The sequence below is a fragment of the Periophthalmus magnuspinnatus genome, chromosome 23 (assembly GCF_009829125.3).
Source record: "Periophthalmus magnuspinnatus isolate fPerMag1 chromosome 23, fPerMag1.2.pri, whole genome shotgun sequence".
NCBI lineage: Eukaryota > Metazoa > Chordata > Actinopteri > Gobiiformes > Gobiidae > Periophthalmus > Periophthalmus magnuspinnatus.
Genome location: NC_047148.1, coordinates 7,793,755 through 7,807,140, shown reverse-complemented (window position 1 = coordinate 7,807,140; position 13,386 = coordinate 7,793,755). Strand labels below are relative to the sequence as shown.

General features: G+C 40.8%; 1 protein-coding gene across 1 annotated transcript in view; it reads right to left on the bottom strand.

Moving 5' to 3' along the window:
* Positions 1-55: 55 nt before the first annotated feature.
* The window catches only part of arid2 (AT rich interactive domain 2 (ARID, RFX-like)), a 34,042-nt gene continuing 20,711 nt past the window's right edge, over positions 56-13,386 (bottom strand). Inside the window, exons 9-21 of the mRNA XM_033988953.2 lie at positions 12,651-12,747; positions 11,796-12,005; positions 10,968-11,132; positions 10,227-10,305; positions 10,009-10,143; positions 9,470-9,669; positions 7,029-9,085; positions 5,253-5,413; positions 4,723-4,861; positions 4,556-4,641; positions 4,146-4,269; positions 2,648-2,739; positions 56-1,593 (exon numbers count right to left, since the gene is read on the bottom strand). Of these exons, the coding sequence (XP_033844844.1) occupies positions 1,464-1,593; positions 2,648-2,739; positions 4,146-4,269; positions 4,556-4,641; positions 4,723-4,861; positions 5,253-5,413; positions 7,029-9,085; positions 9,470-9,669; positions 10,009-10,143; positions 10,227-10,305; positions 10,968-11,132; positions 11,796-12,005; positions 12,651-12,747 (3,675 nt within the window). The 3' untranslated portion in view covers positions 56-1,463. The remainder of the gene's footprint in view (positions 1,594-2,647; positions 2,740-4,145; positions 4,270-4,555; positions 4,642-4,722; positions 4,862-5,252; positions 5,414-7,028; positions 9,086-9,469; positions 9,670-10,008; positions 10,144-10,226; positions 10,306-10,967; positions 11,133-11,795; positions 12,006-12,650; positions 12,748-13,386) is intronic.

Genomic DNA, 13,386 nt, shown 5'->3' with positions numbered 1-13,386 from the left:
GTGATAACCCATTGTTGAATAATAGAGCAAAAATAATTGGATGCATGAACCAGAGCAAAATGTTCAGTGTTTTATTTAAAAACTATAAACAGTCACCAAAGTAAATAAAGCCAATCTCTAACAGACTGTTAGGTCTATAGTCACACATCCTACGGACACTGCAGATCTGGGGAGTGGCCCGGGTTGGCGCAAACAGGAGGCAGTCAATTTAATGTTACACAACACACCGTAAGAAGGACAGAGTTCCAGGTACAGGAATGTGGCAATGACTTAAGAATGAAAAAATAGTACAATAAAACTCCACACTATATTAGGATAGAAAAACGCCGTGAAGAAAAGATCATACCTGCTGCACGTAAAGCAAAAAGGAACAAGGGAGAAGTCCTGTATAAAAATCCATGTATTTAAACCAATTGTACAAATACAAAAAAACTCGCTTGGTACGTGCGCCCTTGCCCGTACTATGACAAAACACGTATACAGTGGGTATATGTTAAATCGTGTGCGTGTTGAAATCGTGGGAAGGAGAGTGAAGGAAGTCAAGGGGGCAAGGAGGATACTTTTGATATTTTTTTTCTTCTACAAAATGACAAGATATATTATACTCTTTCAGCCAGCAAAATGAGTCTACAAGTTATTATTATTATACAAAAGAGTCACAGTTCCACAAAAAACTGCTTTTTAATCCCCGCCCTAAGTTTTACAGCAAACAGTACCTTTGCAAGAAGTATTTACATGTATTAAGTACATTCATCCACTGCTGAGTATAGAATCACATTAGATACAAGTGACCAGGGATCTTTAAAAAACGCAAAACAAAAACAAAATAACTATTTGATCCTACCAAAAGTAATGCTTCTATGACTCCACAGCGCTCTCCAGTGGCTGCTCCATCGGGCGTGAAAGAGGATTTTTCTTTATATATATTCACATCATATTTACAAGAATCTTTTTATTAATTGTAATGGTATTTATTTCAATAATAAATAAGTGAAAATATATGACTCAAGTAAGAAAAACCAAGCTACCAAATTTCTAAAGAAAAACAACAAAGAACAAGTATTTGTAGTCCATGTCACCAGTCGCCAAATGATCGCCGCACCTCTGAAAGTGTCCTGCTTCAGTCAAAATTCATACGTGTCCAATTTGGTAGAAAATTAAACCAAAATGTGCTCGCATTTCTTCTGGGGTTTTGTTGATGCGGAGGAGGGTCCCTCAGGGAAGCAGTCCGAGTAGAGCTCCCCCTTGTGGGCGGCTGGTGGAAGACCCCGTGGCAGTTTGTTTTTGAGTGTGAAAAATGGTTTTGGAAACAGATCGTTGGCAAAAAAGAGGAGTCTGTGTTGAGTTTGTGGAGGTTGGGACAGCAGAGGTGGGTGCCAGGTTTGTCCCATTTACCTCACCCCAAATCAGCCACATGTCCAGGGCAGGAGAGGGGCATAGGGGGGTGGGTCTGTCCTTTAGGGTTACACCTGGGTCTGGGTCTGTGTCTGCAGTGAACGCGTCAGTTCATAAAGGCATTTGGCGAGCGTGGTGGAGACTTCCATGTTACTTAGTGCAAGCACTGAAAGGTGAGTCTCGTGCTTTTTTACCAACCTGGAAAACAAACAAAAGCCATTGAGTACAAACTGCAAAGTTGAACTATGACATGGTTAACTGAATTCTATTCAAAAGCTCAAAATATTTTGCTGAGACGAGAATGCCAACTACTGTGCATCACTTGCCAAAAAGTTTGTCACTATGTAAACTTCTCTCTGAAAATTTCTACGGTAGATTTTGAGGTCGTATTCAAGTTGGTGGCACAAAGTTGATGCAATTGACCTGTTGCATACTTTTAGGTCATGTTTTGTGAACATTACTATAATTAGTTTAAATCTAAAAAGGTTTAGAAAGTTTAAGCCAAAATGCAATGGAAGAACAATAAATTGTTGAATAATAAAGTAATATCTAGTGCTCTGTGTTGACCCGGTCAGGGTGCCCTTAACCAGAGTATGAATGAAGTTACGCCAGAGTAGCATAAATAAACCAGGCCTGAGAGGAGACACTTTTCTATTTTAGTGTATATGTAGCCAATGTGAACAATATACAAATATAATACATTGCTCGCTTTTTAACAAAAATACAAAATGTTCCATTTCTCAGGATCCTGAGGTGTAGTAGTTGCCATTTATCATGACCTCAGGAACGTACCAGGTGCATTTTTGTCACTTTGATCAAGGCCATCACATCCAACAAATTGGAGCAATTTATAATCTGATTGCTCCAAGTCCTGTATGTGTAAATTCAAGGATGATCTTTAAGTATTCTTAATATTCTTTAAGTAACAGCTAATTTCTTTAAAAAAAACTGAAGCTAATTATTTTGACAGTGTAGCACACAGATATCCTGGTTCCCAACAACAGTTATTAGTCATAGTGTGGGGAAATTTTAGTGTTGCAATGCATAGCACAAGAACAGTAGAAGAATAAAAAAAAAGTCAAATAATCAAAAGTCATATTTTAACTCATGCATTTATTTGCATTCATATCATGGTTTGCATGTGCGTTTATATTTGTATTGATTACACCTCAAGTCAAATCTGGACGTGTGGACTCCTGTGACTGCCTCTGACATCTCGAGTGTAATTTGTGAAGGTTCAATGGATACTTACATGCGACCACAATCTGAGTGCTTTGCTATGTTCTTTAACGTTAAGGCAGCAGTGAGTCTTATGTGTTTCGTCACTGGTCCCTCCTTCTCATCCTGCACAAAAACACAAAACAAACCACTTTTTGACATCTAGAATAAAGCTTTCATTTCACTGTGTCAAGGTACAGTTTTGATTACATAATTGATTCCCAGGTTGGAGAAGAAAGCAGACAAAAATCAATTTTTTTATTTAAAGTGGATATATTGGACAAAATTGATTTTTCAGAACTTTTAAACCATATTATAGTTGTTTCCCCGCACCATTTACTCACCTAAAGTAGTATCTGGAGTGATTTGTGCATGTCTGAGCGATATTTAATTGCTTATTTCCAAGACTATGTCCACTGCTCTCTACTTTGTTCTCCAATTTTATTTTCTTAATTGGTGACATGTAGGATTCAGCACTGTCACATAGTCATTTTGGGAAAAAATTGCGACTCCCTAGGGTGATGTGTAGCTATCCATAGGAGATGCACGGCTCTTTGTTGTGATGATGTTTATAACGATGTCAGCTCCCATTGGGCACCGGAGTTTTCTAAAGCGGAAGTCTGTAGACTCGTTTATTAAGTTGTTTTTGATGAATATTGCGACTTAAAATGTGCAAATTATAACAATGATCCAGGGGGACATAGAGTATAACGATATAGCAGACAGAGGCACAATGGCGCTCATTCATTAACATTTACTTGTGGTGAAAAGGGTGTATATTTGTGTGTATATTTGTGTATACAGCGACACGAGTGTGGTATTTATGAACCTATGCACGCAGCTCTGATCCTGCTGTACGCACAAGCAGTCGGTGATAAATGTGGCGGCAGCAAACCAGAGTCATTTGATGAAAAGCCCCAAAATATTCATGTCTGAAGTGGTTTATGGCATGAGTTCACAGAATACGGCCGAATGCTGCATTTATATGAAGAGGAAATCATAAAGAATTGCATAAAAAAGAAGAAATATGTCATCTTGGCTCATTGTAAAATGCAGAAAATATGTGATATTGTAGAAAAAGAAATAACCCCCAAAATATCCTACATTTGTTATTAAATAATTTATAAACATTATTATTAATTCAACTTCCAAATCATTATAACAGCTATAAGCCTACATGTGATACGTGTCTGAAATGCTCTACAGTTAGAGTATATCAAAACCTTGGACCAGCGGAGAGACGCTCTGATTCAGACCAGTTGGGAGTATGGAGTGGCATTATAGGTGCCTTGGCCTGAACCAAAAAAACAAGTGCGTGGAGGGTGAGCCGCTTAGAACAAAATAAAACGACCCAGACCAGATCTGTGCTTCAGTCTGGATCTTTGCTCCACCTTGGAACCGGCCACCGACCCATGGGCATGGAGGACAGGACAGCCAACCTGCCCAAACCTAGTCCATTGCGCAATGGTCTTGCTTTCATTGTGCATTATTTACTACATAAAGAATAAGGAGTCTGCATTGGCAGTACTTACGGTGAAGTCCCGAAAGACGAGGTTTCGAGAGCCGCGGCGCAGAGCCATCAGAGCTGCACTCGGATGATTGACAATAGCTTTTGGTGCTCTTGGTGCTGGAGTGCTGCCTCCCGCTGGTGGAGTCCTGGGACATATCCAACAATACAGTTATTGAATTATTGATTAACAACTGCAATTTGTGTAGATAAGAAAGACAAAGTATTATATATAATTTGTTTCCTTTTAGAATATTCAATATATATTATTTGATCTGAGTGCTAAAAGTACAATTTCCTGGTAATGAATTTGGTCGCCAAGAAGATTACAGCACACTGCATGGCCATCAGTGTTCAGGGTACAGATATAAATTAATGGTGATTTTTGACTCATCATTGGTGTAATTTTAGCAAGTAAATAAAAAATCTACTCACTGAGAGGAAGTCTGATTAGGACTCTGCGCCCTCTGCTCCTCCAGCTTCAGTCCGGCCAGTAAAGCCTCTCGAGAACAGTGCTTATCCTAGGAAAAAAATAGTTAAATATTTAGTTAAAACACTATCAAACCTAATGTCCCATGTTATGGTTATTATTATGGTTGTACCTGTAGATGTGTGATGAAGGAGAGTCTCTGCCGGGGCAGAGGGTCACAGCCCTCCCACTGACAATGGCCTCCGTACACCTCTTTGCCTCCGTGTTGTGTGGCTGCGTGGTAGAACACCTGGCTGGGTGTGTCAAACCATCTACACACAAACACACATCCAGAATATTATAGCAATTTCTGGTTGTATAAAAAATTTGAATAAACCTTAAATCCAACCTGAACATGAAATGTATAGCCATGTTAAGTTAGCACCACACATTGCACACATAATTTTGAATGACATCTTTTAGTTTTGTAATGTAATGACATGCTCCAGGTGTATTACTATATTTCAATCATTCGTCACACTATCCCAAAAGGACATATCCACAACTAAAGGCAAAATGCATTTTCAAACATATTGGTACTACTGCTCTAATGAAGGAAGCGTTTCATTACATAAACCCTACCCCTAGTCCATAGACCTGGTCTTTCTAAATGATTTTAAAAGGAGGTACTAGAAACCCAGAGTAATATAACTATGGTCATACCTTTTGCAGGATTGCCACAGACACTTGAAATTTTGCCCTGGTTTCCTGCTCTGCTCCGGGGCAAGAGCTGGAGCTGCAGAGGGAGGCGGAGGTGTGGGCTGAGGGCTGGACACTGAAGTTGGCTGGGACAAAGGAGGAGGAGGGGGCGGCGTTACTGCAGGCTGTGAACAAGAGACAGGTGAATTAATACATGGTAAAAAAAAGTTCATGAGAACAGTGTTAAATTCTTATAAAGCTATTAGATGTCCATAAGGCTTATAATTTTGTAAATCTGGTAATAAATTTATACTTCAAGATAGTTAGAAAAAGCAAACGGGAGAAGTGACAAAAGACTACAGTATGTACTCTTGTAATTCAGTCTAGCAGGCAGAATGTGGTAATAAAGACACTCAGCAATTTTCCAGTCATTGTCAGTGTGGGGACTTCCATGTTTTCAGACAAATGCATGTTTGGTTCAGAGTCAGATTGAGGACATTACACTTGGGATTATGAAGTTGTTGAGTAGAAGCAATATTGTTAAATAATCACTTTCATCTGCAGAAAACTACATAACAGTCACAAGATTGATTTGTTGGCTGAGAAGTAGCCCGTGCCACAGTTGCTCCAGTGAGATGAGTTGCTCTCTCGGCCATGTTCATTTTGGAGGTGGGTATCAGCAAGAGCCACATACTTAAACTGGCCATTCCTTAACCTTCTACATTAAAACTATGACCAATTAACTGGTCGGGCACTTAAACCAATATTGGATAATGTACAATAAACATGAAAATTATCTTAAATCTTAAGCAAATATCTTGAATCAAATGTAAAACCATTATTGAAGTTTTTTGCCCTTGCCTCATGCACCAAAATAGATTGCATCAACTTTGGTTTGATACACTGATCCTAAAGTTTAATCCGAAGTACTACAAATTTAGAAAAAAAAGATTTTCTTGTCCAAAGATTGTACTTGATAGTAAATGAACAAACCCACAATACTTAGATGGTAAAACACATATGCCAACACCTTAAATAACTATACCCCTAATTTAGACCTTAACACCCAGATTTAGCTGTCCTTGTTCGATTGAAAATGTAATCCCTTGCTGTGAGTAAGTATGAGGTCAGTTGGAACACACCAGGAGGAGATGTCCAGCTGCTCTGGTCATGACTTTTCCAACACATTTAACAGAACATTAAATCTGCCTCATATCAGACCATTACACTCACATCAGCCATAAGAGTGATTTAACACAGTATCACTCTCTCTGCAGGCTTTATATAATGGAGAAGTAACAGTAATCTAATTAGTATGGGCACACTGAGTTCTAAAATGAGTATTTCCTGCATTCGACAGTGTCAATGTTTCTTTTGACAGTGACACCTTTTAGTACAGATGATCCGGAGAAGTCAAACCTATTCCTTAATGACAATTCAACACCAAGTAGTGGGACAACAGTAATGTTGCAATCCCATTGGATTAGCGTCACAATACTAAAGTCATGATTTTGATTTGACTGATACATTTATAAATATATTCAATATATATTTTCGACTACAGTTGTGTCAGGCTGCTTACTAACTGGAAAACACACTGGCACATCTGTTATAACACGCAATTTAAAATATTGCTCAACTTTTTAGAGGGCGTACTTTACAACTTTATATTGTTGTGTATTGTTGTTGTATTATTGTGTAATGTTCTCCTCATCGAGCACTAAACAGAATTCAGTTCAACAGTCAGTGTGATCACAAAGTAGTCAAATGTATTTGTTTAAAGAGATACAGCAGACTCACCTGTCCTGTACTGGTGGGTTGTGTTGCGCTGCAGTTCCTCTGGGTGGCGCTCTCTATTGCTACTTTGGCTACTGTGCTGGGGTCTGTGCCTGCAGGGACAGCCACCATGGTGGAGCTGCTCCCCGCGTTGTTGGGGTCACTGATGGTGATGATCCGCACTCCCACTTTGTTTGGGATCCCAGAGGCCCGCTCCTCCTCCGCAGGACGTTTGAGGCAGCGCCCCTCGGGGGAGACCCCATTTGCGTTGGACTGGCTCTGGACGGGGACAGGGACTGGGGGAGGGGAGGAGTGTCTGAGAGTAGGCACAGAGGCCCCTACAGGTCCATTAGAGACAGTCTGGGGTCCATTTGTGAGGGCTTTGGCAGTGTCCTGTGGGACAGGCTTCTCTGAGGGGTCCACCTCCCCATTCCCCAAAAACTGTTTGGAAGCAATGTGATTTGGAATGTTTTTGTTAAAATTGACTCCCATACCATCCCGTTCAAAGTCACACACCCCGTTCACCAGAGTCTTTTTGGGTTCGGGGTGCTGCTCTCTCTCCTCCATCATTGGGGAGTGCACCTGCTTCCCATTGGCAGGATGTCCCTCTGAGGCGGGGCCGTTGAGTGCCCCCTGGCTGTTCCCTGAGTGGTATGGAGGTAGATCTGACTCCACGCACTTGCGCCCATTTAGCAGCTTGGCCCCCTCCGTTACCCCGTTATTTTTGGCAGAGTCTTCAGTCATAGAGTTGTTCTCCATGACTTCTATCTTCCTCTCGTGGATGTGCAGTCCTGTGGCATCTTTGGCCTCCTCCTCCTTCTGACAGATGATCTTGTCTCCTCTGAGGGGGGCTGGTGGTGGGGGTGGCGGTTGGGGCGCGTGTTGTGGGACTGTCCCAGATATAAGTGAGTTTGGTGGGACACTCGGGGTCACTGCTCCCTGGCTAACAGCGACTCCAGCTGAGGAATTCGTGAACCCCGTGTTAGGAACTACAGTGAACGCCATGCCCGCCGCTGCACTGGGAGCCTGGATAATGGCCGCTCCTGATGAACTCGTCGTAATGATCTGCCCTGGCATTAGCAAAGTAGGAGCAACCGGTGTCTGTATCTGCCCCGGGACAAGCTGGACGTTTAGCTGCTGTGGTTGAGGAGGTTGGTACAGGACCTGCGTACTTGGGGCGATGACGCTATTTGGAGGCGGTACTTGTGGGGCAGGTAGTATTAGCTTTCCCCCTGGCGTTGTGGGACCTCTTTTTGGAAGCAGTAGCTGTTTGATTAAGCTTGACTCTGTGGAGGTAGGCTGTGGTGGAGGAGGGATAGGGGGTGCTGGAGATAACTGCGGTCTTTTGGATAGGGAGTGGCTGACATTTTGGTTTGAATGCATGTTATTGGGTGAAAGTGTTCCAGAGGGGGAAGAGGAGGCTTGCCCTGTTGCGATTTGAATAGTTTGAGGTGCAGGGTTAGCTAAAACTATCTGGTGAATGGCAGGATTGTATGTTTGTGTCTGCTGTGGACTCACTATTACTACGCTTTGATTTTGATTGGCTATTGAAGCAGGAGCTGGTTTGGGGGCAATATTTTGAAATGCAACCCGCGACGCTTGTGAATTGGGTGCATTTGGGATAGTACCCGTGCCATTTCCTGTTAAAGATGAGGAAGTTTGAGAAGGGTCCATTTGTGGAGAAATTTGGGGTTGTTGCTGGATTGGCGGGCACACTCCTTGTACCCGCGCTGTGAGAATATGTCCAGGGGGTACTTGTTGGAATAGTGTGACTGGGGTTCCACTGGGAAGCATTGGGGAGTGCTGTTGTTGTGGCACAGAAGGGACAGTAGAGGGCACTGTGTTTTGAGTGATTTGCGGACTGTGATGTTGCAGGGCAGGGGAGGAGGAGTTGGGGATTTGGACAGCCATAGGGGGTCGGATGTTTGGGATGGGTTGTTGTGGGTTTGAGGTGATCTGAGGGGAGATTTGAGCAGGTAAAGGGGGGCGTGGAGGGGCGCAAGGCTGAGTGGGATGAGAAGCGTCCTGTGACGGAGGGACCGGAGGTCGCGGAAACTGTCCGGGATGTCCTGGAGGTAAACCTGGGCAGAGACACAAATGTAAAAAAAGATTAATATAATGATCTATATCCTTTTGCAGTGTGAAGGCTACATGAGTCAGTCAACAAGACTTAACAAGCTAACAATAGCATGATCTTTTTTCCTTTCTGTTTTCAATTAAAACAAAAAAAAAAATTTAAATATAAAGAACAGTATAAATGTCACGTGAGGAACAACACATGGGTCAACCAGAGTATTTATTAACCTCATTATAAATATATTGTTGTGGTATTGTCACCTTTAAGATCTACATATGTATTGTGGGCATCTCAGTATTGTCAGCAATTCTTTTTATCAATGATCAAAACAATAGTACATTTATTATAAAGCAAACAAGAAGTTTTCGCTAATGGACAGCTCTTATACCTGGAGGAGGAGCTTGTGGGTCTCCCGGAGTTTCGTGTCGGGCCACAGGGGGTGCTGCAGGGTTCTGTTGCTGCTGTTGGTAGTAGAGCTGAACAGGCAGAGGGATCGCTCTCCGCTTGATCCCAACCAGGAGAATATGGAGCTGTCCGTTTGTCTTGGACTCCTCCTGCCGCCGCATAGTGTGGTTTGGGAACACAGTCCTGTAGAGAAAAATCCAGTCATTAGTTCACTGATGATAGACTATATCCAAAGTGTTAAATTATGAGAAATATGACAATTATTACAATAACAAACACTGTAGTTGTTAGAACAATTTCATTTTTGGATTCTGTTCAGAATGTGTTAAATTCATGCATGCTTTTGATTGTGATCATATTTTTGAGCATTTCTGAACATTTATTAGGCCTTAATATTGTGCCAATGAAAATGAACGTAGAATATACGTTATTGCAACACTTATTACTTTTAGATCCCAAGAAAGTGATGACCAATAACAACGATGGCATATTGGCGATACTGTAGAGAAGTTAAGCACTGACCGTAGACATTTGAGGAAGCCCGTGGAGTTGACTATGTTGGTTCTGCCCATTTTGCTGCAGGTGGTCAGATATTCCGAGTACATGTCCGATCTGGAGACACTGGCCTCTGGACTGGTCTCAAAGTGTGCATTCAGCCTAAAGGAAAAGACAGGAAATTAACAGGTTTGAGCAAAGACTATTTTAAATGACCATGACTTGATAAAAAGGTCCAAACATACCATTGCAGTGTAAATTTCTCTCCATCAAGTTCAACGATACCCGGAGGAGGTTGGTTGGGCTGCCCAGGGGCCCGTGTCACTGAAAACGCATAGAAAAAGCCATATACATTTTAATGCACATGCCTGTTATAAAGTGAACAATGGTAATCCTACATTCTATACATGTAATCTGATACGTGGATCAGTTACTAAAACGTTAATCCTGATTTTCTCTCATTTTCATTTATGAATTTACAAGTAACTCAGGACAGGTATCTCAAAGACTTGCTTGGCTTTGAATGGTAGTTTTGCAAACAAGCCTTCTGTTTGAAAGGGCAAAAGATAAAAATAACCCAATTTCCAATTTTTTTTATTCGACACCACTGTTGAGGACTTTGGTGAAAACTGCCCTGAGAAACAAATTAGCACATTCATAAGCTGCTGGTGTAGATTTTAGTTTTGTAAAGATTTTATTTTACATCCTTACTTTTATTGGTCAATGTAATATAAAGTAATTTTCTATAGCTTCTTACTCTGGTTTGGCCTTTCTCTTGTCACCTGTAAGCTCAGCACCCATATATTGACTATCCTTTGTTTAAACATTTAGTCCTGGTTTAGTCACTCCATCAATAACTAAGAATTAATATTGTCAAAACCATAAGACAATGAAATATTTACAAAAACCTAACCTCTGAATACCCACTAGATGTCACCAAACATCTACAACATAAGATATTGGTTTCATTCACGGTCAAGTCTCACCTGGTGCTGGGGCTCCGGGGGTAGCTGCAGGGACTTGCTCTACCAGCTGGGGGCGCACTTCAGCAACCTGTTCAGCATTAGCCTGGTGCTCTATCAACCTCACAGCTGTCAGTGCATCAGGACCAAATGTGTGGAGGTCTATGGATACTAGTCGTACTAACAGGTCTGTATGAGAGAAGACATGACCATTAATCAAGGTCAAAAGGTTGAGTTTCTGTAGCCCCAGTACAAGATGGGCTTCAGTTTTGTTCTGTTTTTTTTTTTTTTTTTTTTTAACTAATTCTAAAACAAGCAACAACAAAAAATTCTGTCTAAAAAGTAGACTACAGAACATGGCTAAGTAATGACCTCTTTGAATGCCATTATATTAGGGTAGTGGAGACTTTTATAGGTCCCTCTGCACTGTGTGATGAATTGTAAATAAAGCAGCACATGCATTATTTTATTCAGTCTAGCTGCAGAGCATAGCATACTGCATACCTATGTCAAACTTTACAAACACTCTGTTCCCCCGTTTATATATTTGTGAGTCCCTTAAAAATCATATTACTCGTGGTCAGAATAAATTGGCAGCACTTGTTCGGAATAGTATAGAATGCCCAAGCCAAATAATGCAATATTAATGGCTATAAATCTTGCAATGTTAGGCCAACGACCCAATTGAAAAAGATGATGCATCCAAAATAGCTTTTTTCCAAGGCACACCTGGCAATCCCTCAAGGCACATTAGAGTTCCCTGGGACACTTATTATCATGCCCACCTATTGGTCAGAACGCTTAAGCCCCACTGTATTTAAGTAAGTAAGCAGATCTATAGAGAGTGCATACCAATGCTGTGCTCGACAGAGGAGATCTTGCTGCAGGGCACTTCTCCAAGCTGAGCCAGGAGGTAGAGCACCTCCAGAGATGCCATGAGCAGCATGAGGTCCGGCAGTGTGAGCAGAAGCATCACTTCCCTGTATGAGTCCTGATCCACGTACTCACAGATCAGCACGCCGTTGTCCTCCACTTTACTCAGGTTACCCAGGATCTCCATGGCTACGAAACATAACCGGGCACAACAGTTAAATTATAGATTCATGCATGTTTTTAATGTTGCATTATCATCTGAAAGAAATAAAGTACTGCAGAGTGTTTAAAGGAGGGGGCAGGCAAAATAAAAAGCGTAATTTGTGATAGTTAGTGATAATGAAAATATAATTTTGCTTCCAACTAGGGCTGTGCAAGAATTCAAATTTTAATCAAGCTTAAAAATTCAGTAATTTCTAATAGTCAACGGCATGCTTGGGTCTACGGCCAATCCCCTTTCAGTAAAAGCATGTGGTTTGGAGCAGAGTTCAGTTAAATGTCTGAAATTCTGTGCCATTTATGTTCAGGATATTACAATTGAGAGACATTTTCATTTGTTTTTAGTAAGACAAAGTAGGATCTAATCCAAAATTGAGATTTATCAAAATGAGGGGAAAAAAAGATTTCTGCCCTTTGATAGTAGTTAGGCTAGAGATAAAAATCATACTTTTTTATTTATTTGCAATTGCCAAGCAAACACACTACTAGCTAAAGAAAAACAAAAAATACAAATACAATTAACTGTAGTACAAAGTGATTTTCTGCATGAATATTGCAAAAGTCTATATTTAATACTACTGCTACTAGAGTATAAAGTTTGGCTTCAAAACTCACCTCTCATTTTGAGAAACCGGTCTCTGGACATCAAGCATTTGGTGATAGTGTGAAAGATCAGATGAGTCGTTCTGAAGTCTATGGGGTCCAAACACAACTGAAGGAGGAGACAAATTATATGTTTAGTATAAGATCTTTTGAAACCACTGTTTTGCATCAAAAGGGAATGCACCAGTGAAAGTATGAGACATTAGTTTTGATCAATATAATGAAAACAATATTAGTAACCAGCTTCTTTTAATCTAAGGTGCATTTTCTACTTCTTGCACATTAAATTACCAGTATGCACCGAGGAGTACAGCCTAATAAGATCAAAGACTGCATCAGGGCCACTGTGCATACATTATCTAAAAATATTGCCCTCATTAATTTATGGAAGCGTTTGAAATTTATCTACCAATCTGTAAAATATATTGTATGTTGGCTGTTATATTTTTAGGCTCAGAGTGTATCAGATTTCCTTTTGGTTTTAATATGTGTCGGGTGTATTCTGAAAAACAGACTGTGTGGAGGTGACACATCACACCATCTGGCAGCACAGCCCGTTTTATTAGTCAATGTTTCTGCAGCTCCAGCGCTCAAAGGCACTCTCTTCAAAACCGGCATTACTTTAAAGCAGTTTTTAAATGGACCAATCTGATTAACGAATTGACTACTGTGGTTGTCATACATGTCATTTAGAAGTGATTCTGCTGGATGAATGCAATAAAAAGGTTGGACCAGCATTAAAAAATAT